The sequence below is a fragment of the Gigantopelta aegis genome, chromosome 4 (genome assembly GCF_016097555.1).
Source record: "Gigantopelta aegis isolate Gae_Host chromosome 4, Gae_host_genome, whole genome shotgun sequence".
Classification (NCBI taxonomy): domain Eukaryota; kingdom Metazoa; phylum Mollusca; class Gastropoda; order Neomphalida; family Peltospiridae; genus Gigantopelta; species Gigantopelta aegis.
In genome coordinates this window covers 9,121,969-9,148,539 of record NC_054702.1, presented here as the reverse complement: position 1 = coordinate 9,148,539, position 26,571 = coordinate 9,121,969, and the positions used below count along the sequence as shown (strand labels likewise).

At 35.5% G+C, this 26,571-nt stretch overlaps 2 protein-coding genes across 4 annotated transcripts; both read left to right on the top strand.

Annotated features, from left to right (window-relative positions):
- LOC121372627 (protein mono-ADP-ribosyltransferase PARP10-like) lies at nucleotides 1–10,131 on the top strand. 3 transcript variants are annotated; one of them, XM_041499053.1, is made up of 5 exons: nucleotides 1–645; nucleotides 3,413–3,668; nucleotides 5,479–5,736; nucleotides 6,682–6,924; nucleotides 9,136–9,573. In XM_041499053.1, exons 2-4 carry the CDS (start codon nucleotides 3,473–3,475, stop codon nucleotides 6,687–6,689), a joined length of 462 nt encoding a protein of 153 aa, XP_041354987.1. In that variant the 5' UTR covers nucleotides 1–645; nucleotides 3,413–3,472; the 3' UTR covers nucleotides 6,690–6,924; nucleotides 9,136–9,573. The 3 variants fall into 3 exon arrangements, with proteins under 3 accessions (XP_041354987.1, XP_041354986.1, XP_041354985.1); XM_041499052.1 differs by having other exon boundaries at nucleotides 3,410–3,668; XM_041499051.1 differs by lacking the exons at nucleotides 1–645; nucleotides 3,413–3,668; nucleotides 5,479–5,736 and having other exon boundaries at nucleotides 6,688–6,924; nucleotides 9,136–10,131.
- On the top strand, nucleotides 10,131–26,571 carry LOC121372626. Its single transcript, XM_041499050.1, has 7 exons — nucleotides 10,131–10,816; nucleotides 12,363–12,451; nucleotides 13,302–13,377; nucleotides 14,669–14,886; nucleotides 16,595–17,009; nucleotides 21,892–23,226; nucleotides 24,501–26,571. The coding sequence occupies exons 1-7, from the start codon at nucleotides 10,414–10,416 to the stop codon at nucleotides 24,686–24,688; spliced, it is 2,724 nt and encodes a 907-aa protein (XP_041354984.1). The 5' UTR covers nucleotides 10,131–10,413; the 3' UTR covers nucleotides 24,689–26,571.

The following is a 26,571-nucleotide window of genomic DNA, read 5'->3' as shown; positions in this document are numbered from 1 at the left end:
TCATGTTTCACTCAATTGTAACTTTATCCAAATGTGTTATAGGTTTGTAGATTTACTACACTTACCTAGTGTGCATTTTCATGGGCTGAAACTAGGGTATGTCCCTTTAAGAAATAGCTATGGGTTGGAGCCAATATCAGGCTGCGAACCCTGTACCCAGCAACTTAACCACTGCGCCACCGAGGCCGGTACAGACACGGAACTTAATTTCTTCTTTTGCAACCTATATCAACTGATGGTTCAAGATTTTTCTTTTCTTCTTTTTAATTTTTTTTTTTATTTATTTTATTTTTATTTTTATTTTAATTGCTATAATAATATTAATAATATTAATAATAATTATTATTATTATGATTATTATTATTATTATTATATTGTTGTAGTTGTTGTTTATTGATGTAGATTGTGAAATCGTCTTTTGTCATAAACACATTAAAAGACCTTACCAGTCGATAATCAAAACAAGTAATACCCAAAAAGCGAATGTGCAAGAAAATCGGGAAAAGGGAGAACAAAAATCTTGTGTATAGTTTCGGTTTCATATTCCTCAAACGGCCATTTTGCATTAAAAGTTTAAACATAAAATGTACATAATACAGTTGAAACATTTATCATGTGGCAGGCTACATAACATGACCTAATGTGGTAAATTTATCTTTAAAAATCTATGATATATCGTATCGGGTACATGATGATGAATACATGGGCCCGTGGGGCGGGGCGTTACCGAGTGATAAAGAGATGAAGCGCTCGCCTGATTGTCAGTCGGTTTTTAAAAATATGAGAAATACATTTTGTGATATTAAAAACACCAGTATGACCAAAAACACTTTGAATGTACGGAAATTGATAAACAACTAAACTATGATTTAAGTTATTAAAAACAGTTATATCAAAAATATGCATTAGTGTTTAAAAACTATGTCTCTTTAATTCAATAATTGGCATACGCACGTATGACAATTTTAAGGTTTATTGAAATATAAAATTACTAAATGTTTGACATCCAATAGTGGATGATTATTAAATCAATGTGCTCTAGTGGTGTTGTTAAACAAAACTAAACAGTCGAACCACCTTGGGGGATCCATTCAACTGACAGGTTTTTTCTCATTCCAACCAGTGCACCATGACTTATGTGCTATCCCTATCTATGGGAAGGTGCATATAAAAGAACACTTGCTAGTGAGCTCCATGGTCTAATGGATAAGCTGCTGGACAGTCAAGCTGATGACACTGATTCAAATCCTGTCAAAGCTGGCTCACACGTTCATTCATCTTTCTCATCTATCAAGTGTGGAGATGAACAGCAAAATAAGTTGAAAGATAAGAGGAGGTGTCAGCTCAGGAAGAAATGAGATGGAATTTAAAGGAGAGAAAGAAAAGAGGGCAGTGGGATAAAAAAAAAAAAAGATCACTTGATACTAATGGGAAAATATAGTGGGTTTCCTCTCTAAGACTATATGTCAAAATTACCAAATGTTTAACATCCAATAGCCGATGATAAATCAGTGTTCTCTAGTGGTGTCTTTAAACTAAACGGATGAACAGCAAAATAAGTTGACCAATTCCAACCAAATTTTATTGAAAGTTTTCTTGGCACATGTAGAAATAAGTTTCTGAATTTGGTCATTCTGACCAACCCCAAAGATTCTGAGGGGTGGGTCCCAAAAAAGGGGGTGAATAATCACATTAAACAAAACAAAAAATCTTTTGTTCTCCCATAAATGTCAAGCTTTGGCACATGGTGAAATAAATTAATCAATGTGGTCATTCTGAAATGCTGTAATTGAATAATCTTATGTAGCAGACTTTCAGAACAAAATATTTTTAACTCTGAGGCAAATCAATTATTTGTTTCTAGAATAAAATGCTAACAGGCCCATAGGCATAACATCTAGGGTGGGGAAAGAAGTCTTAGTTGGGAGGGGGGAGGCCAAAGCCAGATTTTAATCTGAATATAGAATAGAAAGAAAAAAAACTACATGTATCCGGGGGAAGGGCTTGCACAGGCATCTCCCCCGGTTCTTACAGGCCTGGCTTATATCATGTTAATAATTTTATTTATTATTCGTGATTAAATATTGTTAATTTTCTAATTATTTGAATGAAATAAGCAAACTAAACACTACACTTCTTATATTTTGTTCATTGCACAATAGCATCTCTAACGAAATATTCTGTAACATTAATACATTAGCTGAAATCGGTTGACAATTAACAGTTGCTAATTTAAGCGATGTTTATTTCGTCTGCACGTGGAAATTGCACTTTGCCAAGTAACATGGTTTCACTACTCAACACCCCTCAGAACAATAGCTGTGAACTGTGGAAAAGCTGTGTGCAACGAACTTCAAAATTAAAAATATTTAATCTTACAACATTTATACTGTTATTTTATTTATTATTATTTTAAACTACATGTATAAACAAATGAAATGCATACATGTATTGGCATTCTGATAGTGTTCTGCAGTTAAAAGTAAGATAGACTGTCTACAAGTCATTTGTAAAGTTTACCGTTGGTTATAATCTGGAAATGGGGCTCTATCGGATAATCGGTTATACCGGTTATTAGCATAAATTTGACATAAACCGGGGCTATGCAATTAAATGGATCTGACTGCAAAAATGACAAGAAAATATTTTATTAATCTGATAAGCAATTACCCAGTATTCATAAACATCTACTGGCCTCGGTGGTGTCGTGGTTAGGCCATTGGTCTACAGGCTGGTAGGTACTGGGTTCGGATCCCAGTCAAGGCATGGGATTTTTAATCCAGATACCGACTCCAAACCCTGAGTGAGTGCTCCGCATGGCTCAATGGGTAGATGTAAACCACTTGCACCGACCAGTGATCCATAACTGGTTCAACAAACGTCATGGTTTGTGCTATCCTGCCTGTGGGAAGCACAAATAAAAGATCCCTTGCTGCTAATTGGAAAGAGTAGCCCATGTAGTGGCGACAGCGGGTTTCCTCTCAAAATCTGTGTGGTCCTTAACCATATGTCTGATGCCATATAACCTTAAATAAAATGTGTTGAGTGTGTCGTTAAATAAAACATTTCTTTCTTTCTTTCATAAACATCTATAAGTATCAGTTGGCTTTCAGTAGATGTTTCATGTCTCTGCCCAACTATTAGAACAGTTAATAACTGAACAAGGATAAAATCTGTTATTGTTCCCCCCCCCCCCCCCCCCCACCCCACTCTTCAATGAGTACTGTTGTGTAAGTTTACTGTTGGTGTTAACAATTTGCCATGGAATTTGTGCTTGTACAGTTGGAATGTGAGATATGTCTATTGGTAGAACATGTTGAAAATCTTCTAGCCATGCTAACTATAGCTAACTGACTTTATTGTTGGTTTCTTAATAAGTATGTATATTGATCAGCATGTTGTTTTTCAGCAGAAATCTTCAGTGAACTAAGAAAACGTAAAAATATACGGTAACAGAAAGGGGATTTCCAAGATGGATGAACGTGTGACACGTGGTGAAGATGATACAGATAAAAAGCCGAAGACTGTTGAAGTTCGAGGTTTCAAACAAGACTTGAGTGATGACACACTTCAGTTGTATTTTGAAAACCCTAGAAGGGGTGGGGGAGAAATTCTTCAATTCCAACGACATCATGGTTCTGCTCACATAACGTTTGCTGATTTCAAAGGTAAACACATTTTCCAGGCATCAGAATTCATGGAATTTTGAGCTGGTGATGAAAAGTTAAGGAAAATAAAATCTTATTAACAACTTGGGATGGTGGTGTGTCACATACTATTACTTTTCACGGTCTACTACACATAACAGTAAATCCGTATCTTGATCATATCTTGCATACAGATGCATACAGGACCATCAAATCTCACATGTAAGAAAAACTTGTGATAGTGGTGTGTCGTGTACTGTTACTATGTCACTGTGATACAAATAAATCAAATAATTTGTCTATACTCACTTGTCCCGTCCATAAAATATAATTACTCTTCTTGGCAGTTCTGTATTGTTAACATTACATGCATAAACTGTTTTTTTGCCAATATAAATATGTCACCAGAGTACCTATGCTAAACAAAATTTATTTTTCTAATACAGAACAATAATGTCATTAATCAGACAGCACCTTCTCCAATGGATACAGTATCATCAGTAGTTGGTCCAAAACAAACTCTTCATCCATCCCATTGCAAAAAGTTCACATAGTTAGAATTGAATCATACCCATAACATATTCATTAATATCTGTGGTTTTCCATCAAACTCCTGATGGGTGTATCATGTACTTCACCAGTACTCGTGTTTACCATACACATGAAATCTCAGCCCATATATCTCATTGTGTTGAACAATTTAGTCTCAATGTGAATGAAAACGTTATAGTTACTGAGCCATTATAGATTCTAACATCGAATTACTCCAATAAAGAGCTAGAACCAGTCCTCTGTTTTTGCCCAGAATGTGTTGGCACAAGGATCCCACACTTCTAAACAGTAAAAGCACTGACAAATAGTTTGGTTAAACCTTGGGGGTACCATTGTAAAATAATTCAATTTTTAATGTCTCCGAATACTATGCAGTTCAGGATTGTCGTATGCTTAAGCAGAAAAATGTGATTGTAATTAGTGTTCATAACTATGTATTTCTTTGGTTTAATGGGTCGGGACGTAGCCCAGTGGTAAAGTGATTGCTCGATGTGCGGTCGGTCTGGGATCGATCCCTGTCGGTGGGCCCATTGGGCTATTTCTCGTTCCAGCCAGTGCACCACGACTGGTATATCAAAGGCCATGGTATGCACTACCCTGTCTGTGGGATGGTGCATATAAAAGAACCCTTGCTGCTAATCAAAAAGAGTTGCCCATGAAGTGGCGACAGTGGGTTTCTCTCTCAATATCTGTGTGGTCCTTAACCACATGTCTGATGCCATATAACCGTAAATAAAATGTGTTGAGTGCGTCGTTAAATAAAACATTTCTTTCTTTTTCTTTTTCTTTTGTTTAATAGATATGGAACCAAAACATTTTTTTATCAGATTATTATACATGTATATGAAGCTACAATCATCATTTAAATGTGAATGTTGTTCTTTTTGTATTCATAATTATGTTCAAGTGTTCCATATATTTTTACACGCCCATCCATGGGTCATATTATGGTATGGCGTTGTCCGTCTATCCGTATGTCTGTCCGTCCATCTGTCCATCCGTCTGTTAACTTTTTCTTGTCCGGACCATATCTTGCATACAGGACCATCAAACCTCACATGTAGGAACAACTTGGGATGGTGGTTGGTCCAAAACAAACTGTTCATCCATCCCATTGCAATTTCAGATAATTACAATTGAATCATACTCGTAACATATTCATTAATATAGATATGGTTTTCCATCAAACTCCTGATTGGTGTATCATGTACCTCACCAGTACTCTTGTTAAAAGGTAATATATAAAACAATTCTGTCCAATGTGTTGTCTGTTTTGTAGTTGCTAAGCAAGTTGTTGAAAAGACTCACAGACTTGGCGACTGTGATCTCCAAGTACAGTTTTCAGTTCCCCCTCCTCCACTGGCTCCTCGACCCACCTACACTGACAGAGTGCTGATCACAGGTATCAGAGAGTGCACAACAACAGACTGTTTGATAAACTACCTGGAAGTCCGAGGGCATTGTGACATCACGGATAACAATGTCCTGTACGGCGACAATCAAGGAATGGCAGTTGTCATATTTGACGAAATGCCAGGTACAAGTTTTAAAAGATTTTAGGTTTGTTTCTGTTAAAATTACAATTAGAAAATGTTAACTAAATGCTCTACTTGTGTCATTCTGTACTTTTACAGTGCTTCATTTAAAGAATAAAGTAAACAGTGAAACAACCATTTTTATTTTAGCGAGTTGTCGACTAAACTTTTATTTATTATAATGCCACCTTGTTGTACTATATTTTGTTAAGAGTAATTATTGGGTAAGCTGTCTACTTTACTACTTTAAAGTTTAATTCAGTTTAAAATGAAAAGGCTGAAAACATTTTAATATTTTAGTAAAACCATAATCCTATTGTAGTACTGGAATTCACGTAGCGCAGTGGTAAAGTGGTCAGTGTGAGATCGATCCCCGTCGGTGGGCCCATTGGGCTATTTCTTGTCCCAGCCAGTGTACCACGACTGGTACCAAAGGCTGTGGTATGTGCTATCTGAGGAACTTTAAACAAAATTAAATTTTTAACATCCAACAACATTCAAACAACTAACACTCCAGAAACCGGAAATGACGTAAAACTATAAATCCCAAGAACTGAGCATGCGCGAGTCTGTCAGTGGTCTCACAACAGTACTGTTAAAATATTTCAAGCAAACTATTCTTTTAACACAAGATCCCATGCTGCTAATGAAAACTGTAGCAGGTTTTCTCTCTAAGACCTTATTAAAATTACCAATTAGAATAGCCGATGATTAATAAATTAATGTGCTCTAGTGATGTCGTTAAACAAAACAAACTTTAACTTTTACTGGAATTCACTGATTTTATCACACTAATGAGTGATGTAAAATATTATAAAAAGAAATATTTTCAGGTTTGTAAAATTGATGTGAATGATGAATTTGTTTTGACAGTAGTATATATATTTAATTAAAATTATGCCACATATCTTATGTTTAATGTACTGTTTCTGGTTTTTTAACTTCAGACCTCTAACACCTTCAAGCAGAATGTGAAAAACGACCTCTGGAAGGTTCTAACTTGACAGTCAGCAAGGTTCCGGTTAGTAAGACTATCACTGTACGAGGACTGAACCCAAAGACCACTGAAAATACGGTTTGTGACTACTTTGAAGGGAGACGTTCTGGTAATGTGGATGGTGTGGAGGTTGAGAAAGTCCAGATAAAACAGAATAAAGGTCACTGTCTCGTTTACTTCAAAGATCATACAGGTAAGTGTTCCTATTAAACTATAAAGAATTTTTTGTAATACTTGCATGTAGTTATAGGATTTATTACATACCTATACCTATTCAATCTTACTATAGTGACAAAGACATTTTCAAACCATGTGATAAATTTATCTTGTATCGCACACATGTGCAATCTGGACAAGAACTTTTAAATGGGGAATTCCCTTTTTATTTTTACTGCAGTTAGTGCCTTTTAGTTACTGACGTCATACACATGTATATGATTTACAAATTATGTCACAACATATTTGAAACACTACACAAGACTGCTGCAGAGTATGATTCTTAACGTTAAGTAAATCCATGAAAGGAGTATTAGTCATATATTTAAGAAAGAGTTGTTATGACGTTAAATTAAAAACATTTATTGTAATAACATAACAGAAGGTAACATAACATAACTCGTTTATTTTGCACAAGAACATACCACTCGACCGCTATGTGGTCTCGTGGTATATATTCTTGCGCAAAATAAACTCGTGCAATAAATAGAAGCAAAAACAACGTATGTAAAGTTCTGTATATTTATCCAGGATTTTTCGCCATGGTCCCATGTCTGATGGGATTGGAAAAATGAGTGTGAGTAAATCCTACATGGGGTATTTTTCAGGCCACTGTTAAATGAATTTATTAGAACAGATATATAATTTAACATATATATTGGGAATTTGTATCATGGAAATTGGGAATGTTCAGTACCACTTTCTTTTGGGATGTGGCCTATGTTCAGACCCACAGAAGGCCAGGATAAATCCCTGACAGGGTCCTTGTGTTGACGATTAAGATACATGTCAAGTGAAATACATGTTGCAATGTGTTGACCATTAAGACACATGTCAAGTGAAATACATGTTGCAATGTGTTGACGATTAAGATACATCTCAGGTGAAATACATGTTGCAATGTGTTGACCATTAAGATATATCTCAGGTGAAATACATGTTGCAATGCGTTGACCATTAAGATACATGTCAGGTAAAATACATGTTGCAATGTGTTGGCCATTAAGATACATCTCAGGTGAAATACATGTTGCAATGTGTTGACCATTAAGATACATGTCAGGTGAAATACATGTTGCAATGTGTTGGCCATTAAGATACATCTCAAGTGAAATACATGTTGCAATGTGTTGACCATTAAGATACATGTCAAGTGAAATACATGTTGCAGTGTACTGACCATTAAGATACATCTCAAGTGAAATACATGTTGCAATGTGTTGACCATTAAGATACATGTCAAGTGAAATACATGTTGCAGTGTATTGACCATTAAGATACATCTCAAGTGAAATACATGTTGCAATGTGTTGACCATTAAGATACATGTCAAGTGAAATACATGTTGCAGTGTATTGACCATTAAGATACATCTCAAGTGAAATACATGTTGCAATGTGTTGACCATTAAGATACATGTCAAGTGAAATACATGTTGCAGTGTATTGACCATTAAGATACATCTCAAGTGAAATACATGTTGCAATGTGTTGACCATTAAGATACATGTCAAGTGAAATACATGTTGCAGTGTATTGACCATTAAGCTACATCTCAAGTGAAATACATGTTGCAATGTGTTGACCATTAAGATACATCTCAAGTGAAATTCATGTTGCAATGCACAAAATAAGCAGTTACTCACAGAAACCAGGAAGATAAACCTTGCATGCAGCCAGTAATAATTTCCAATTTATTTATTTTTAAACTAGAACATTCCTAAGTACATTAGTATTTTTAGAGCAGAGCTAATTTCAGTTTTTCAGTTATAGTCCATCCCATCATTCTGAAAAAATGTTTTTTGAAAATAATTTCAGTTTGGTTTGACTTAAGAAGAAAAGTAAAAGTGTTTTGGAAATAATAAAATATTACTACTTTTGTGTGAAATGTATAAATCAGTCGGCTCAGAAATAAATAACTTGTAGTACATTCTATAGTATGAAAAAAGGCATTGCCCAAGTTTAAACCAGGCCCTGCTAATCAGAAAGATTAGCTCATTGCATGGTGACAGCGGGTTTCTTCTCTCATTATTTGTGTGGCCCTTAATCATATATCCGACACGGTATTATAATTAAAATGTGTTGAGTGTGTCATTAAATAAGACTTTCCTTCCTTTCTTGGCTAGCCTGTCATTAAAAATACTCCTTTCCTTTCCATTGCATTTATGACATTTAATTGCCTGTTCCAGCTGTTGAACCAATTGTTAGTGTGAGCAGACCTCACAAGCTTGATGGCGCTGCACTGGATGTTGCTGTTTACCATGAATGTCTTTTTGACGAAGAAGAAGACGACAGTGAGCCAATCTTGTGTGAGATCCCAACTCCAGTGGAAGTTAAAAACCTTAATAACCACAAATTGAAATTTATTAGAGAGGCTAAAACATCAAATGAACCTCTTCTCAAAGATTTGGAGAGTCATCATTCCAGACTAAGCTGGTCAGAATTAGATGATACATCAGTTACTCTGACTTGTACTCTGACAAAGGAGATGCCAGATGCTTGTTCCTTGTCTAGCCGCTGGGCTAGTGATGCAGAGATTGTATTGCACAAATATTTGAATTTGCTGGAAGTTGAGGAAATACATGTTGTTCAAGACATTTGGGATGAAGTTGTGAAAGAACTGGATGCCAAGCACACTGATGATGTGAGGGTGTTTGTTTCGAGGGAACTTGAGACAGTAGTTGTTGCTGGACATACAGCAGTTGTCAAAACTACAGCAAAACAAATGAAATCTTTGGTGAAGAAGATTACAGAAGATTATGAAAGGAAAAGCAATAAAATATCTGATACTATCAGCAATATAAAAGCAATACAATTGTGTCTGCTTCAGATCAATGACATTCCAGAGCAACTGATGAAAAGATTTCCTGGGTTGACAGTTGAAATAAAGGTACAAACAGCTGAAATAGTTTTTCAGGGAGATCTTGGAGATGTTAAGAATGCAAAGCTTGAAATGTACGAGTCTATTCCGGCATCTAAAGAGTCCAGATTATCCAGTCTTTCTGAAGGTCAGCTGCAGTTGGTTAATAAGAAAAGTGTTCAAGATTATATTTTTAAGAAATTAAAAAGCAAGAATGTTTTAGGTGCCTGGGAAGTGAGTGAAACTGGACTCACAGTCTTGACTTTCAGTGACACAGAGCCTGAGGATGTCGAGGAAGTGATCATAGAGTCTGTGGGTTGAGAACAAACAGACTCTGGATCGTGAAGCTGTGGCCCTGTTGTCATCGGATAAATGGAAAACATTCACCACTAAACTCTCAGCTAGTTTTGGTGATATTTTAGAACTTGTCCATGAAGCTGCTAATAGTGGTATTGCCATTATTGCCACAGATGACATCATTTCTGCCGTAACACGGGAAGTTGATCAATTCATTTTTGATAATGCCACGTACACACAGTCAGTCAAATTTCCATCAGGTATCCATCGCTTTTTGCAGCTATACAGTGAGGGAGAGATCAGTCAAATAATGTCTGATTTGAAAAAGGTTCAAGCAGTCATACAATCTTCTGATAGTGATTTTATTATCAATGCTACAAAGAGTGGATTGGATTCAGTCACAAAAGCTTTAAAAGAATTGGCCAGAAACATTGAACAGAAAAAGTGCGTACACAAAAAAACAGGCATTTGTAAACTCATGCAGTCACTGAGAGGAAGTCAGTTCATTGCTGGTTTGCAGTCCAGTGAAAGGTGCATTATTGAAACAGAATTTGATGATGTTCAAACACCGATTGCAAACAGCCACCACACAGTGGAAGCCGTTTTTGCAACTGATATTTCCAATTTGAAAGTTCAGCATGGTGTCCCAGAGCATTATCTTGGTAACAACTTGAATAACAAGGACATTCTTTCTAACGATGATCTCGAACAAGGTAAAACATGCATGTAGTGCTTTTGTTTTTAAAAATGTTTTAATGATTTACTTGACTACCTAGGTTCTTAAAATGGTTCATTACAGAGAATCAGGCTTTGTTAATCTAGTTTTATGATTATTGTTGTTTTTAACTATCTTCAAGTACTTCATCATTGTTAAATGAAATGGTGTAGGATATATTGGTTTCAACTTTCTGAGAAAAGGTGCATATTATATAACAATATTTATTATCCACATAGTAACAAGATATTCAGGAAAATGTAATCAGTATGACCCACGTGTGTCATAATGATTTTATATGCACAACAGATGATGTAATTTTGAGAAACAACGTCATAACTTAATGCAGCTTCCCCTGTCTTAGATCTATGTAATTGACATCATCTTGTCTTCTCTTTCTAGTTATGTTTGAAACGTTTTGACATGGTCCAAGCTTGTTATTCATAAAAATAATATTTTGGATAATAAAGAAATTATTACACTCGCATGTGAATCGTACTGATTTTATGAAACTCATGTCAGGATTCATGTATTAACCTCGCACTGGCTCGGGTAATACAATAACCCTGACACTTGTTTTATAAAATCAGTATGACACACTAGCTCATATAATAATCTCTATGTATTTCTTTTACTCTTGCATATGCAAGACAGAACTAGCGCATCTGAGAAAGCCATATATGTATTCATGTATTCCACATCATTACGCTTGACAAGAAGGGGAGTTAACTTTATTGTTCTGTTTATAAAATCATTATCTGGATTCAGCAGGATAAAACCATCATTCCAGTGAAGGAAATTTCCACTATCTTAGGTGTATTTTTTCTATCACACATGGCCACTTTTGATGGATTCTTATAATCTTATATGGTGGACAAGCTAAAAACATTTTCATTATTGAAAAAGAGGTAGAAACCACATTACTCATCCAATTTTCATGAATATTCACATTACAAAAATCTTGAATTAGTTCGCATTTGGACTTTATTTCTGTGTCAAAGATCAAGGTCACTGTTACTAAAAATACAAATATGGTATAGCTGTAGCAACTTCATTTGTCATCCTATTTTCAAGAAACTTTCCATATATAGGAATATTTTGAACAAGGTTACATTTCCCTTCTCTACATCAAAGGTTAAGGTCACTGTTTCTAAAACTAGAAATACAATGAACATTTTAGCGACTTCGTTTTTCACCCAATTTTTATGAAACCATGTATAATATTCATATATTATAGGAACAGGATCATGACATCTTGAATTTTGTCTCTGTGTCAAGGTCACTGTTACTAATAATAGCAATTATAACATCACAGCTAAACCGTCTTCATTTCTCATTTGATTTTCATGAAACTTCCCATTTATAGGAATAGGATCATGAAATCTTAAGGGGGTTACTAGAATTTCCAATGCCTTATTTGATTAAGATTCACTTCATGATATTTGAAAAATATTGCATTGCATAAGAATGTCATAATTTGTAATGAAATATCCAGATGCATATAATTAATTTTGTTGTAATATTAACCTGTGATTTAAATACAGTGTCACTGCCACAAAACGCTGACTTTGCTTTTGATGGTGATGTCATGAATGTTGATTTTGATACTGTGAAAGATGGCAGTAAACTACAGGTAGGTATTTTCAATCCTGGCTAATATACCATATTGTCTAATTCAATAGCCATTGATTAACTAATAAATCTGCTTTGGTGACACTATTGTTAAATAGAACAAACTTTTAACTTTCAGTCGAACATGGTTGCATGGATGGGTACAAGAAAATGTCTTCACCTTATCAACCATGCATAGCCACCAAAAATTATTTATATAATCTTCAACTGTTTGTCATTTTTTGTGAATTCATCATTGTATAACTATCAGAGATATGGTATAAAACTGCGTATACACAGAAATTTAATGTCAGTGTTTTGTATTTCCCCTTCTAATTCTTCTGCTTCTGTATCTGTTAATTTATTTACCTTAATGTTATTAATAGTTGTGTTATTTTCATTTGCTGAAGGGGCGCTTTTTGAATACAACTTTTCATAAAAAGTTTTAGTTTCCTCTAAAATGTTATTTTGTTCAGTTACTATACGGCCGTCATCAAGTTGTTTTTACATTTGCCTTAAGACGCTGAGCAGAAATTTTGTGTTTAGCTTTACCACATTCTATTATAGATCATGTTTTGACTTTCATGCGATTTACTCATTTTAGACAGATCGAGTTATGCCCTTGAACTTGTGGACTTTTTGTTTTGCAATTCTGTAGATAGCTTTATCATGTACTCTTAGAGATCATGTTTGACTGTCAGAGTTATGGCCCTTAAACTTAGGAGATAAGAAAATTTGTTCTTCCTGGTAGGGGACGTGTATTGCTTTAGCAGTACTCTCAGAATGCTTTTTATATTCACGTGATGTTTCTTTATTTTTGTATTTTCTTTAATCTGCAAATTCATTACATCTTCACCAAATATCATTTGCAGGCTGCTAAACAATCATCTTTTGCTAAAAGACCAGATCGCAAAAACAGACAATTTGATAAACCATCTATGGCAACAGGTATGTAACGAATATATTTATGAAATTCAAATGTAGAAACCAACCATTAGCAAGAAATATCTAACTTGATTATCTGTATAAAATTTGAATGTATGAACAACCATCCATAGTGACAGTTAACAAGCATGAATAAATGTGTGAAGTTTGAATATTTATTAATCAACCATGATGGCAACTGATACACACACATTGTAAGTAACTGAGTAGCATTTGACATAATAACATAATATTACGTACTGTTCATTTGCAGGTATGTTTTCATTTTTAGCAATACCGGTTATCCTGATAAAAATACTCTTTTGTAAATATTTTAACACATTGTTTCATAAAATACACAATTATAGCCCAGTGGTCTGTAATACGTAGCCCAGTGGTAAAGTGCTTGCTTGATGTGTGGTCTGTAATACCCAACTGGAGAATATCACAGCACACATACATGTACACTGTTATATAGTTGGGGTGGGACGTAGCCCAGTGGTAAAGTGCTCGCTTGATGTGTGGCCTGTAATACCCAACTGGAGAATATCACAGCACACATACATGTACACTGTTATATAGTTGGGGGTGGGACATAGCCCAGTGGTAAAGTGCTCGCTTGATGTGTGGCCTGTAATACCCAACTGGAGAATATCACAGCACACATACATGTACACTGTTATATATTTGGGGTGGGACGTAACCCAGTGGTAAAGTGCTCGCTTGATGTGTGGTCTGTAATACCCAACTGGAGAATATCACAGCACACATACATGTACACTGTTATATAGTTGGGGTGGGACGTAGCCCAGTGGTAAAGTGCTCGCTTGATGTGTGGTCTGTAATACCCAACTGGAGAATATCACAGCACACACACATGTACACTGTTATATAGTTGGGGTGGGACATAGCCCAGTGGTAAAGTGCTCGCTTGATGTGTGGTCTGTTTAGGATTGATCCCCATCGGTGGCTGCATTGTGCTGTTTCTTGTTTCAGCCAGTTCTCCACAACTGGTATAACAAAGGCTGTGGTATGTACTATCCTGTCTGTGGGATGGTGCATATAAAAGATCCCTTGCAGCTAATCGAAAGAGTAGCTCATGAAGTGGCGACAGAATTGTTTCACTTTCTATATCTGTGTGGTCCTTAATGATATGTCTGACGCCATATAACCTTAAATAAAATGTGTTGAGTGCATCGTTAAATAAAACATTTCTTTCCTTCCTGTTACATAGTTCGTGAAGTTCACTTTTTTGGAAGGGTCACTTTTTTTCCTAGTCGTTGCTCATTTTTGTGGATATGTTTTATTTTTATAGCTTGTTTTGGAGATCCCATTGCTGAAAAGTTCAACATAGCTGCACAGCATGGAAAGACTCCAAGGACTATGGAAGATTCTGCGATTTCTCTGTACTATTTTTCTGACAAAGTTACACACCTTAATCGATGTATTGAATGGATCGAACGCTTCTGTGAAGAGGAAACGGTCACAAAGACACTTGAAGATGTCTCACTGAAGAATTTGAATCCATCACAGGTTTGATTAGATCACCGTGCATACACATCCACAAAATTAAAACTAAAAATATTAATCTACTTAAAATATTGTTTTTAGATAATATCATTCTGAATGTATTTTGTAGTCACTATCAGACAAGCTGTTAACCTGTCTTGTATAGGGTGTATACTACCAAATCAAATCCCATAGATGACAATAGTAACATATGTGGCTAAAACTCCTACCTGCAACGTATCGACCGACATAAACGCCACGGATATAAATACTACCACCCCTCACACTTAAAATGAATCAGAAAAAATTGGGGGTCAAGCTGCTCGTTTCTGAGATAACAGGTAGCGTCTATGACTACCCTAGTTCCGCACAAAATTCGAGTACTTTTTTTTACAGGTACCCCATACATATTTCAAGCACAAGGCTACTTGACACATTGGTACTAGATGAAATAAAATTGCATATTTTTTTTACCCAGATGAAACTATTATTTTTTACAATCAACACACTCACATTTATAACCAATCACAGGACTTGTGGTGTTCACTTCTCTATCAAAAGTTCGGTGCACCTCAAACTTTGACCCAGCCGGAAGTTATTTGGTTTAGTACTACCTTTAAGGTTTTATATGTGCTCAACTTAATTTGCAAAGTTTTGTATTTTGTGTATCTTTATTTGAGCTTGTATGTAAAACATGGTAGAGACCTTTTATATGTGTAAAATGTGGTTTTTGCATTTAGATGTGTCAGAACAAATCATGCTTTACAACGATTGACGTCATAACTCATGGTTTTCAGAATTCTGTTTGCCATTTCACATTGTATCATTGTTTTAAAAATATTTGAAAAAATTAATATTTTCAACTTTATATTTATTGGTAAGTTGTTACATTTTTATGTCGTTGCATGAGGTGGACTATGTTTTCCCCGCGTATGATTAAATGAGTTTGTAGGTAAAATGTTTATGAATCGTTCTACAATAAACAAACTGTTGCTTACAAAATTAATGTTTTGTTACTGAAATTAAATGGGCAAGAAAGAGAATCAATCACCGCTGTGAGGTATAGATAAGGCAATTCCAACCCTCGGGATAAAATGTTTTTGTAAAGGCCTCGGTAAACCTCGGTCCTCACAAAAACATTTTGTCCCGATGGTTGGAATTGCCTGATCTATACTTCACAACGGTGATAGATTCTATTAGAACCTACCAAAACACCTAGAAATATATGAAGAGTTCATTTCCAAATTGCAATGCATCCATTTACGTCATTTTGAGAAAAATTATATTTTGTTGCAACATGGCATTGTGTATATCTCACAAAGGACACTTTTAAGATTCTGTTTAATGGGCATAGATTGCATTTTGATGGAAACTCTTTAGTGGTAATGCTGAGTTATTTTAACATCTGTATACCTTCACAGCTACATGTAACTGCAAAATTTGGAAATCAAATATTAGTTACTCAGGGCCGTAGCCAGGAGTTTGGTTTTTTCGGGGGTGCGGCAAATGAATTCTTGGAATGAACGAGCATGGAAGATGCAAGGGGGTTCATGGGTATGCCCCATTGGAAATTTTGAAAGTTAGAGACTCAGAAATACCATTTTGCAGCTATATTAGGGAGGTTACATACTTAAAGCATCAATATCAATAACCAATATGTTTCTGTTATTTTTCCCAGATTTGTTTTCTCGCTAGCTACGGCTTTGATTTACTGTTTAATTTTTTTTTCAAGATTGAAAAAGTGAAGTCTCTAGAGAAAGACTACCAAGTGAAAGTGACATACCAACGAGACTGTGGACAACTTCACATACAAGGACTGCTGCAGGACGTTTCTGATGCCTCTGATGTCGTACACAAAATTCTCAGAGAAGTTGATGGTTTTGAGCTGGAATGTCAGAAAGCTGAAATACTTTCCAATCTTGTTCAGTGGTATTTTATTGACGTTGATAAACAGGGAGAAGAAACACTAACAAAGTATGACAAAGATGTGAATGGTACCATAGAGAAGGCCTTTTATGATAAATATCCCATTGTCACTCTGCAAGCTGGTGGGTTTAAATACATCATTGATTTCAGTACCATGGAAGAGTATCCTGCTGATAATAGACTTGACTCTGTCAAAGTTGTCCGCAACGATCTCATTAGAGGTAAGCTACTTCAAATTTGTCTGCAAGGATCTTAATAATATTGCAAGGAAAATTGTGCATGGATTTTATTATAGGTAAGCCCTATAAAGGTGGGTCTATTTTATTAAAGATTATTGCTACAACAACAAAGGTGTCCACAGTCTGCAATATTCGTATTAAGGACTGGTTGAAGATTGTTGGCAAGTACAAATGGTTAGATGATAGAGAACTTTATCAAATGTGAAACGCTGCTTCTGGTGTGTCATGGGGATATGTGAGACTATTGCACTCACTTCTCTGTCATTAACTGTTAATCCTAATCCAGGACAGACAGACCAGCTCCAGAAATAAATTATAACTGAAAAACCAATTGGTCTCATTGGTATAATGGTTATGTTATCAAGCTTATTGTTGGTAGGTATTGAATCCCATTCCAGTATTGACTCCAACTAAAAGAGGTATTTCGCATTCCTATTGTGCATGCGCGCGAAGAGTAACGTCCCTTGACAAAATAGACTGAAACTAGTCTATTTACAAATTGGGGGGCGTGACAGACAGGTTGTTATGGGCGACTTGAGTAGCTTCGTAGGAGACTACATATTTCGAATTAGATGGTATAATGGCCGAGAAAAACGGTCCGCTGAAATTTACAGCGGAATGGTTCAAATTAAGAAGCAGTGCAACAACTTGGACAAAGTCTCTGCGACTCGTACCCGAGGGTTTTGATAACGCCAGATTAAAAGACTATCTCGTAAAAAGTATAAACAAAACATTTGACAGATTCCATAGGTTATGGCATCGACAGGTTATGGCATCGATCGATATATATATTTGAGAGAGAGACAGAGACAGAGACAGAGACAGAGACAGAGACAGAGAGAGAGAGAGAGAGAGAGAGAGAGAGAGAGAGAGAGAGAGAGAGAGAGAGAGAGAGAGAGAAAGAAGTAGAATATATATATATATACACACACACACACACACACACATATATATATATGTATATACAGTCAAACCTGTCTTAAGCGGCCACACAAGGGAGTAGATAAACATGGCCGCTTAAGACAGGTGGCCGCTGAGTACAGGTTGCCACATATATAGTCTTTAAAACATTTGTTGTTGTTTCTTGTTTTACCGTCTGTACTGCTAATTAACGGATGTGTGCTTCATAGTTGACTATAAATCAACTTTTGACATGTTGTCTCCTTCAGAAATAATGCAAATAGAATATATTAAATTAACCGTTCTCCACAAGTTTGTTTTCTTTTTTTATTTAATTATTTAATTCCGACTTCATGTGATGTATTGTCATAGTAAGTGAATCTACAAATGTCAAGCGTAGCCTGCCCAGAGGTAATTAGATGCATGTCAGATTCATACTTTCTTAATTGATACACAGTGGAGATGTCGGGACTGAATGGGTATTAGTATTCCTGAAGGTGTGAAGATCTGTTATTTGCTGCACCTTATCACTGTTGTTAAAATATCCCTTTCATATAAGAGTAAAACTTTACTGTGGCCGCTTAATGCAGGTATTTTAGCGATTTGGGATCTGATTTAGGTGGCCGCTGGCCGCATTAGACAGGTGACCGCTTATTACAGGTGCATTTACATTATAAATAGTTTGGGAGGAAAAAAGTGGCCGCTTAAGGCAGGTGACCGCTGAGTACAGGTGGCTGCTAGGACAGGTTTGACTGTATATATATATATATAGAAGTGTTTTGTTGCATTTTTCTTAGTGTGTATCTAATTGGGAAAAGTCAAAAAAAGAAGAGATTTTATGCTGTTACATGTATATCCATAAAGTGGGAATTTAAAAAAGGGGGATTTGGGGGGGGGGGGGGGGGTTGAAGGTAGGTGCTGTTCTGTTTACCCATACACATAAACGCCTTGAGTATTATACAAAATATATTTATTTTCTTTACTGTTAATGTGTTTTCCACCATACAATGTCATGGCCTCCCATTGCTTTTGCCCCCCAATTTGCAGATAGGTCTATTTTGGCGAGATCTCGCGGTTTGCGTCCTCGAGTAACTCCCCAACGGGCACATGCGCAGTGGAATGAGAAAGAAGTCTATTAAGAATCAATTTTAACAGCTCATTTTAAAGATATAAGACTATTACACCGAGTTCTTTCCATTAACCTCAGACAGTACTAGACGAGAGCTATGGGGAATGTATACCCAAAAAATGTACATAAAATTTTAAGTGAATACAAAATTAAAAGTTGAAAGAAAGAACAATTGTGGCAACGTAATGTGTTTACAACTAACACTATAAAGAGTACTAAGTATATTTATATACACTGTTCTGAAACTATCAATATAAAACATATGTAATTGAAAATCTAGTCTGCGGTCAAAAAATTAAGTCATGTTTATGTTACATGATCAATATTTTTGGTCACTAAGCAAAATGTTAGCAATTTATGTAGTCATCGTATCTTGCCACATACTGTACCGCATGTATGAAATGTGGTGGCCATTTTTAATTTGTTGGTCATCTTGGAAGTTGTTAACATTGACATTGTATTAAAATAATTTAAACTGCATTAATTCATCTGAAAGAAGGCTATATGGCACCTACAATAGAAAAAATTTCGCTTCACGCATGGCAAAATTCAAAATGCCTGTCAAGGTCATAACATGTCACCTTCAAGATGGATCCCAATCTTAAAATGGTCATTACGGTATACAGAATCATTGTGCCAAATGTTATGCTTGTACCATAAAATGCACAAAACCATCTACATTTAAGTTTTTTCTGCTCCACTTTTGTAGCATTTTAGTAGTAGTGCAGATATGACACTGGTACAACTGCAATGGTGCTGTAACTTTAGCTGCACGTGTGCTGTTACCATGTTGTGTTGCTTTAACCTGGCTACCTGCTGCCTGTGTCCGGAATTTGGTAGGGGATGACTTAACACCTCTGTGTTGAGCTATGAACATGCTGCGGATTGTAGCCAGTATTAGAATATATAAACCTGACATCAACCAACCTTAAATGTTAACTAACTTTATAATAAAGTAAAGTTTAAACCAGACAAAAAATATTTTGCCAAGTTGTAGTCAAATAGAAAGAGATGATATTACATTTGTTTTCATTTCCAATAAAGGCTATTTGAGTTTCATATTAAAAAAAAAAAATCCTGCATTAAATTGCTTTTTGGCTTAAAGTTATAGTCTCTGGTTACCATATTATAACATCATGTACAAATATGAAATACAAGCTCAAATGCACTTTTAAAAAACTTGTGTGTGTTCGCTATGAATGGAGATCGTCAAAAGTATACGCTTGATTCGTCGCCTGTGCCGGCAAAGCACAAACGACAGCCTGTTGTCAGTTTCAGTTAACACGTGCATTTGCCGATTTCAGATTGTAGGGTGCATCTCAAAAAATTAAAAGAGAAATCTTGCGCTGAATGAAGAACATTCGGTTGAGGATACGGTACTAGAGTCTTTCCTTAAAACCAGTTTGATCTTGACAACGTATTATCGACAATCGTACCTTCCTATTTCAGAATTAATATCTTATAAAGTGTTAGTAGAACTTTCAAAGTTTAGTTTGTATACTAGTAACACATTAATCATGTATATATTTTTTAAATAAAATATACTAAAGTAGACAATGAACGTTTTCACTTCTTAATTTTACGTGTTAAAATCGACAAATTCAAATAAATATTCTTTCGTTTGGAAAGGGTGAAGTTAGGGGGGGGGGGTTAACGACATCAAAGTTAGAGCATATTGATTTAATAATCATCCGACTCCATACAACCATAAATAAAATGTGTTGAGTGAGTCGTTAAATAAAACATATCCTATCCTTCCTTCCATCTGCTGTTGGATGTCTAACATTTGGTAATTTTGATATATAATCTTAGAGAGGAATCGGGTGCATGTGCAGGGGGAGGGTATTGGAGGTCGAAACCCTTACTTGCCCAAGCTTAAAAAAAATTGAAATGTATTTTCTGGGGGAGCATGGCCCCATATAAACTTCGCTCAACACAGTCTATAACCCCAACCCCACTGAAATTCCTGCACACGTGCCTTGGAAACCCGCTACATTTCTTTTTAGCAAGGGATCATTTATATGTACCATCCCACAGACAGGATATCACATACCATGGTCTTTTATATACCTGCCAATGGGGATCGATTCTAGACTGGCCGCGCATTTCCAAAAAACACCTTTTTAGGTCTAAGTAATGAATAAAATAACATATAGTCTTGAAATGTTTACGTAAATCGAACACAGTACCCTCTTCTTCTATCCATAGAGCGTTACGTAATTAGTAACACACCCTGTTACATGTAACGCGTATGCCAACAGCTGGCCACTGTCAAAATTTCAAGGCAAATCCCCCACCCACCGACCCCTGGAAAGGCGTTGTACCATACCTCTATGGATATAAATATGTTTTGGAAATATGAGACGACCCCTCAATCAAGACAGTTAAATTTGTTCAAAAATTGCAAAATCTCACGTGATCTCTTGTTGGGGAATTCCACACTTGTGATAAGTCAATGAAAACCAAGATCGGTAGGAGCCCGTCAAAAGTGTCCCATTTTTGAAATACTGGCTTTGTTTTTGACCTGGATAAGACAGCGTAGTAAAACCAATGCAGAGTGCGGCATCATATATGCACCAAACGTAATTGGATTTTCTGTTCTATATGCTTAAATAATCAAAATATTCTGGATACTGCCGCTTTAAAGAAAAAGTACTATTGAGTTAACACCCTTGAATAATTTCACGTATGAAAAATGATGTCATCCTTGTTTTTTAATAAAGACTGGAACTGTATTATACATGTATACAGCAAGTCTATTTTTTCAGGGAATATAACCTTTATTTGAGTTGAATATTAGGTATATTATATAATTTCTTTGTTTGTTATCAACAGGCACGAAATCAAAGATCAAACTGCTGGATGTTGAATCGGTTGATTTCAAAGCAGTGCAAGTGCTAGTTGGAGAGCAGCTGGTAAAGAAAAGTCTTACAACATCTGTCCTTCCGAGTGGTAAAATTCAGCTAAAGTGTCAAGATTCATTTACTGAAGCTCAAGAAATGCAAAACATAGTGCAGGCACTTATCAGGCAAAACGTGAAACTTGAAAGCAAAATGTCAGACCAAGAGATGGCCTTAGTTTTAAAAAATCTACAAGATTCTGCACCACAGGTTTATTGTGCTTATATTCCAGATCAACAAATCATTGCAATTTTCGCTAAAGATCAAAATGGAATTGATGCTGCAAAACAAAAGATTGTAGTATACTTGAAACAGATAAAAAGCCAATCTGAAGCGACCAGAGTCCAGGCAGTTGTAAGGGAAGAGTTTCTTGATGCAAATGTAGTCAAGCTGGAAGTTGATTCACATCATTTTGAAGCAGCCAAAAGACTAAAGATTGTTGGAGAGAAGCAGCTGCAGAAAAGTATTTCTGTGAATCAACTTAAATCTGGTAAAGTGCAGTTAATATTTAAAACAGCAGATGAAGAACTACAAAACAGAATTCAGGCACTTTTCAGAGAGGATATTTCCCTTGAAGGTGCGAACTCCGATCAACAGAAAATCACATCAGTTATCAAACATGTACAGGATTCTATACCAGACATTTATTGTGCTCATATTCCAGATCAACAGATTGTTACTCTCTTTGGGGAAGATTGTGAAAAAATAGATGCTGCAAGACGAAACATTCTAGTAGGCCTGGGCCAAGTAAAGATCGGATATCGAGGGCGCAGAACTTGCACTTCATCCAGTAAAACAATGGACTCTGTACAAAAAGCTAAAGTAAGGTCAGTCTTTAAAAACCAGACCATGGCGGGTGCAGACACAACTGGAGTTCAGCCATTCATTAAAGGGAAACTGCTCGATGTCATGGTATACAAGGGTGACATCACTCGGCTATCAGTGGATGCTATTGTAAATGCTACTAATGGTAGGTTAGCTCATGGAGCAGGAGTAGCAAGAGCTATAGCTGATGCAGCTGGTGATGAATTACTCAAGGAAGGAAACAGGTATATTCAAGACCATGGTGTAATCAGTGTGTCTGGTGTTGCAGTTACCACAGCTGGGCGACTACCCTGCAAGAAGGTGCTTCATGCTGTTGGACCAGCCATGTTTGATTATAAGGACAAGACACATTGTCTGGAAGATCTCTGTAAGACCATACTGAGATGTCTGTGTGAGGCAAGAAACCTGAATATGACATCTGTGGCTATTCCTTCCATCAGTTCAGGTAAATCCATTCTTTCTGTAAAACATTTAGGAGAAGGATATAGTCAAGTAGCATGTACCTAAGGTGCCAAATCAAAATAATTTGTTTTTTCCCATTTCAAGCAGTGCTCCATGATTGGTATATCAAAGGGTGTTGCATATATATTTGTAGGGAGTGCATGTTTCATCCCACTTGACATTCTAGTGGGATGTAACACTTTGATATGTACCAAAATATGTTTAACCATATGGGTAATAAATCTATATTTTAAATATATTTGTGAAATATAACAGTTGAATGTATTCTATGAATCTCTAATTAAACTAAATGGGTTTAAAAAAGTAGGGAAGTGAGGCAATTACGAGCAAATTGTTAAAATGTTGGAAATAGTTTAATTTTATTAGATGTGTGTGGGTGTGTGTGTGTGAGTGAATGTGTGTGTGAGTGTATTTGTGTGAGGGAGTATGTGTGTGAGTGGGTGTGAGAGTGTGTGTATGTATGTGTGTGTCTGTGTGTGAGTGAGTGTGTGTGTTTGTGAGTGTGTGTGTGTGTCTGTGTGTGTGTGTTTGTGAGTAAGTGTGAGTGTGTGTGTGTGTGTGTGTTTGTGAGTAAGTGTGAGTGTGTGTGTGTGTGTGTGTGTTAGTGAGTGTGTGTGTGTGGTATTCATTTGTTTTGTTTTATTGATTGTAGTCTTATTTTTACATATATATTTTTATTTTAGCTTGTGACATGCAATATTAGTTTAGTTAAACATTTCTCTAATATGCTTGCTTGACAATTAATGGATGTCTTTTTAAATACATTATTATTGATATTTGATATTCATTTTCACTGTATATATGGAGTACCCAAGCCATTTTATGTGAGGTGATGTTTAATATTTGATATTTATTTTTAAGGTATATATGGAGTACCAAAGCTGTCTTGTGCTCAGTTGTATGTGATATTTGATATTTATTTTGAAGGTACATATGGAGTACCCAAGCCATTTTATGTTCAGATGTATGATATTTGGTATTTATTTTCAAGGTACATATGGAGTACCCAAGCCATTTTATGTTCAGATGTATGTGATATTTGATATTTATTTTGAAGGTGGTGATGTTTAATATTTGGTATTTATTTTCAAGGTACATATGGAGTACCCAAGCCATTTTATGTTCAGATGTATGATATTTGATATTTATTTTCAAGGTACATATGGAGTACCCAAGCCATTTTATGTTCAGATGTATGTGCTATTTGATATTTATTTTGAAGGTGGTGATGTTTAATATTTGGTATTTCTTTTCAAGGTATATTTGGAGTACCAAAGCCATCTTGTGCTGAGGTGTATGTGAGAGCTGTGAAGTCCTTTGACATGGTGGTCACTGGTGGCTCACTGAGACAAGTTCACTTTGTGGATGTCAATGACACCATGCTGCATCTTATCCAACAAGAGTTTGTAAATGAATGGAACAAAAAGCTGGACTATCGTTTCTGAAGTCTTGACAGTAAATTCATCAAACAGTGTCTTTAAGGATACAACAATAGCTATGCACAATTAGTGAAGCAATTTTTTAAATAATTAATAATGCTATTATGTCTTTAAAATTATCATATTCATAAATAACGTACGTCTTGCCAATAAAGGACTTATTATGTTTTCAAAGTGACAAAAATAGCAGCCAAAACTGATCTGTAGAACCAATATGACATGGCTCAACTGCTCTTTACAAAATACTTAGAATTATCCTTTTTTTATTGGTAGTACCACTTGATTGGTTACGGATAAACAAATACCTGTCATGTTTTAAATACATATGTACTAGTAATTGGGCACAAATAAGCTCAGTTCACCAAGTTATTAAAAGCAGTGAGAACTCGAAGTAGCTCTAATATTTTCAGTCAAATATTTTATCTTTTATTTTTTATTGGTCTGGTCATCGCGTGGTGTATAGGTACATAGTAGTTTCCACTGTACACCTATTGATAACCAGTTTATGTGTAAATAATAAATGTCTTGCTAATTGGCTGTTTGTTAGAAAATTGTAACAAAAATTTGCAGGTACACTTTACACTGTAAGTATTGTGCAAGGTGCACGTTGTTAAGGACTGTCAAAAGAAACTGGGTAAATGGTGTTGTATATTTTATGAAGCAAAACTACCCATTTTGGAAACTCATAGCAGCTGCTTGACATTCAAGAACGCTGTAATATTCTGATTGGTTGAAGTAACCCAATTTAGAAATAATATAAATAATTGTGTGTGTGTGTGTGTGTGTGTGTGTGTGTGTGTGTGTGTTGATGTATGAATATCTGTATATTGTATGTCGAGGTTGACTGTTACATACACAGATATTAAAGCACTGGCACAGGGGATAATTAAATCCTTTCTGACCTCACAAATTGTCCCATGCCGTTGCTGGGATTCGAACCTGTGACACCAAATTGCCAGCAAATTGCAGACTAACATTCTGAACTATCGAGGCATCATTTGCGTCAAAAGTCCGGAATAGCAGAGTTTTGTTCCTAATAAATTAACAGTAGCTGGATGGGACTTTCAAAAGTGTGCTGGTTTACACAGAAATCAGGTTTTAGACAGATGCCGGTTTGGACAGAGTCCACTGTATATAGATATATATACAGTCAAACTTTGATAACTTCGATAACTTGATCTTGAAAGGGATGAGGAAATAGTTCAAGTTTCAGGGAGTTCGACTTTTCTAACTTAATATATAAGAGTTCAAATTTTAAACAGGAAGTAAATGATATAATGAACGTAGATGTATTTTGCGGATGTCAAAACATGGCGGAACATAACTAATAAGTAAAACACTGAATGCCGAATAACACAGTACATTTGTTTTTCACAAAATTATTTTAAATTATCTTAATTATTTTAAATAAGAAAAACCATTAAAAAGCACCAATGCAAATCAGGAACTAACATTTATTAAAAAAGAAAGAAACAGTGCTAATAATTATTACAAGTGCTCTTTGAAGTTAACCAGACTTGTGTCCTAATATTTTATCATATAATGAATTGTTCAACAGTAAAAGTATATTTGTTTTAAAGAAATTATGTGAGTAAAAACTATATGCGAGTGATCTACCACACGTGCACTTTTCATTTTTATGAATATATATATATATTTCATTCTTCTCTACACTGTAAGCTTAATTACGGTTTATGAGAATAAGGTCATTGTCATTGTAATTATGTATTAGGTAGCGAAGCTCTCTACCATGTATGATCAATCTATAGATACAGATATATATATACAGATAGATGCACACACATACATATACATATATGTTTACAAAAACATGTTGTATTCAGCTTGAGATTATATGATAAAGAGAGGAAATAATCTCTTTATCATAT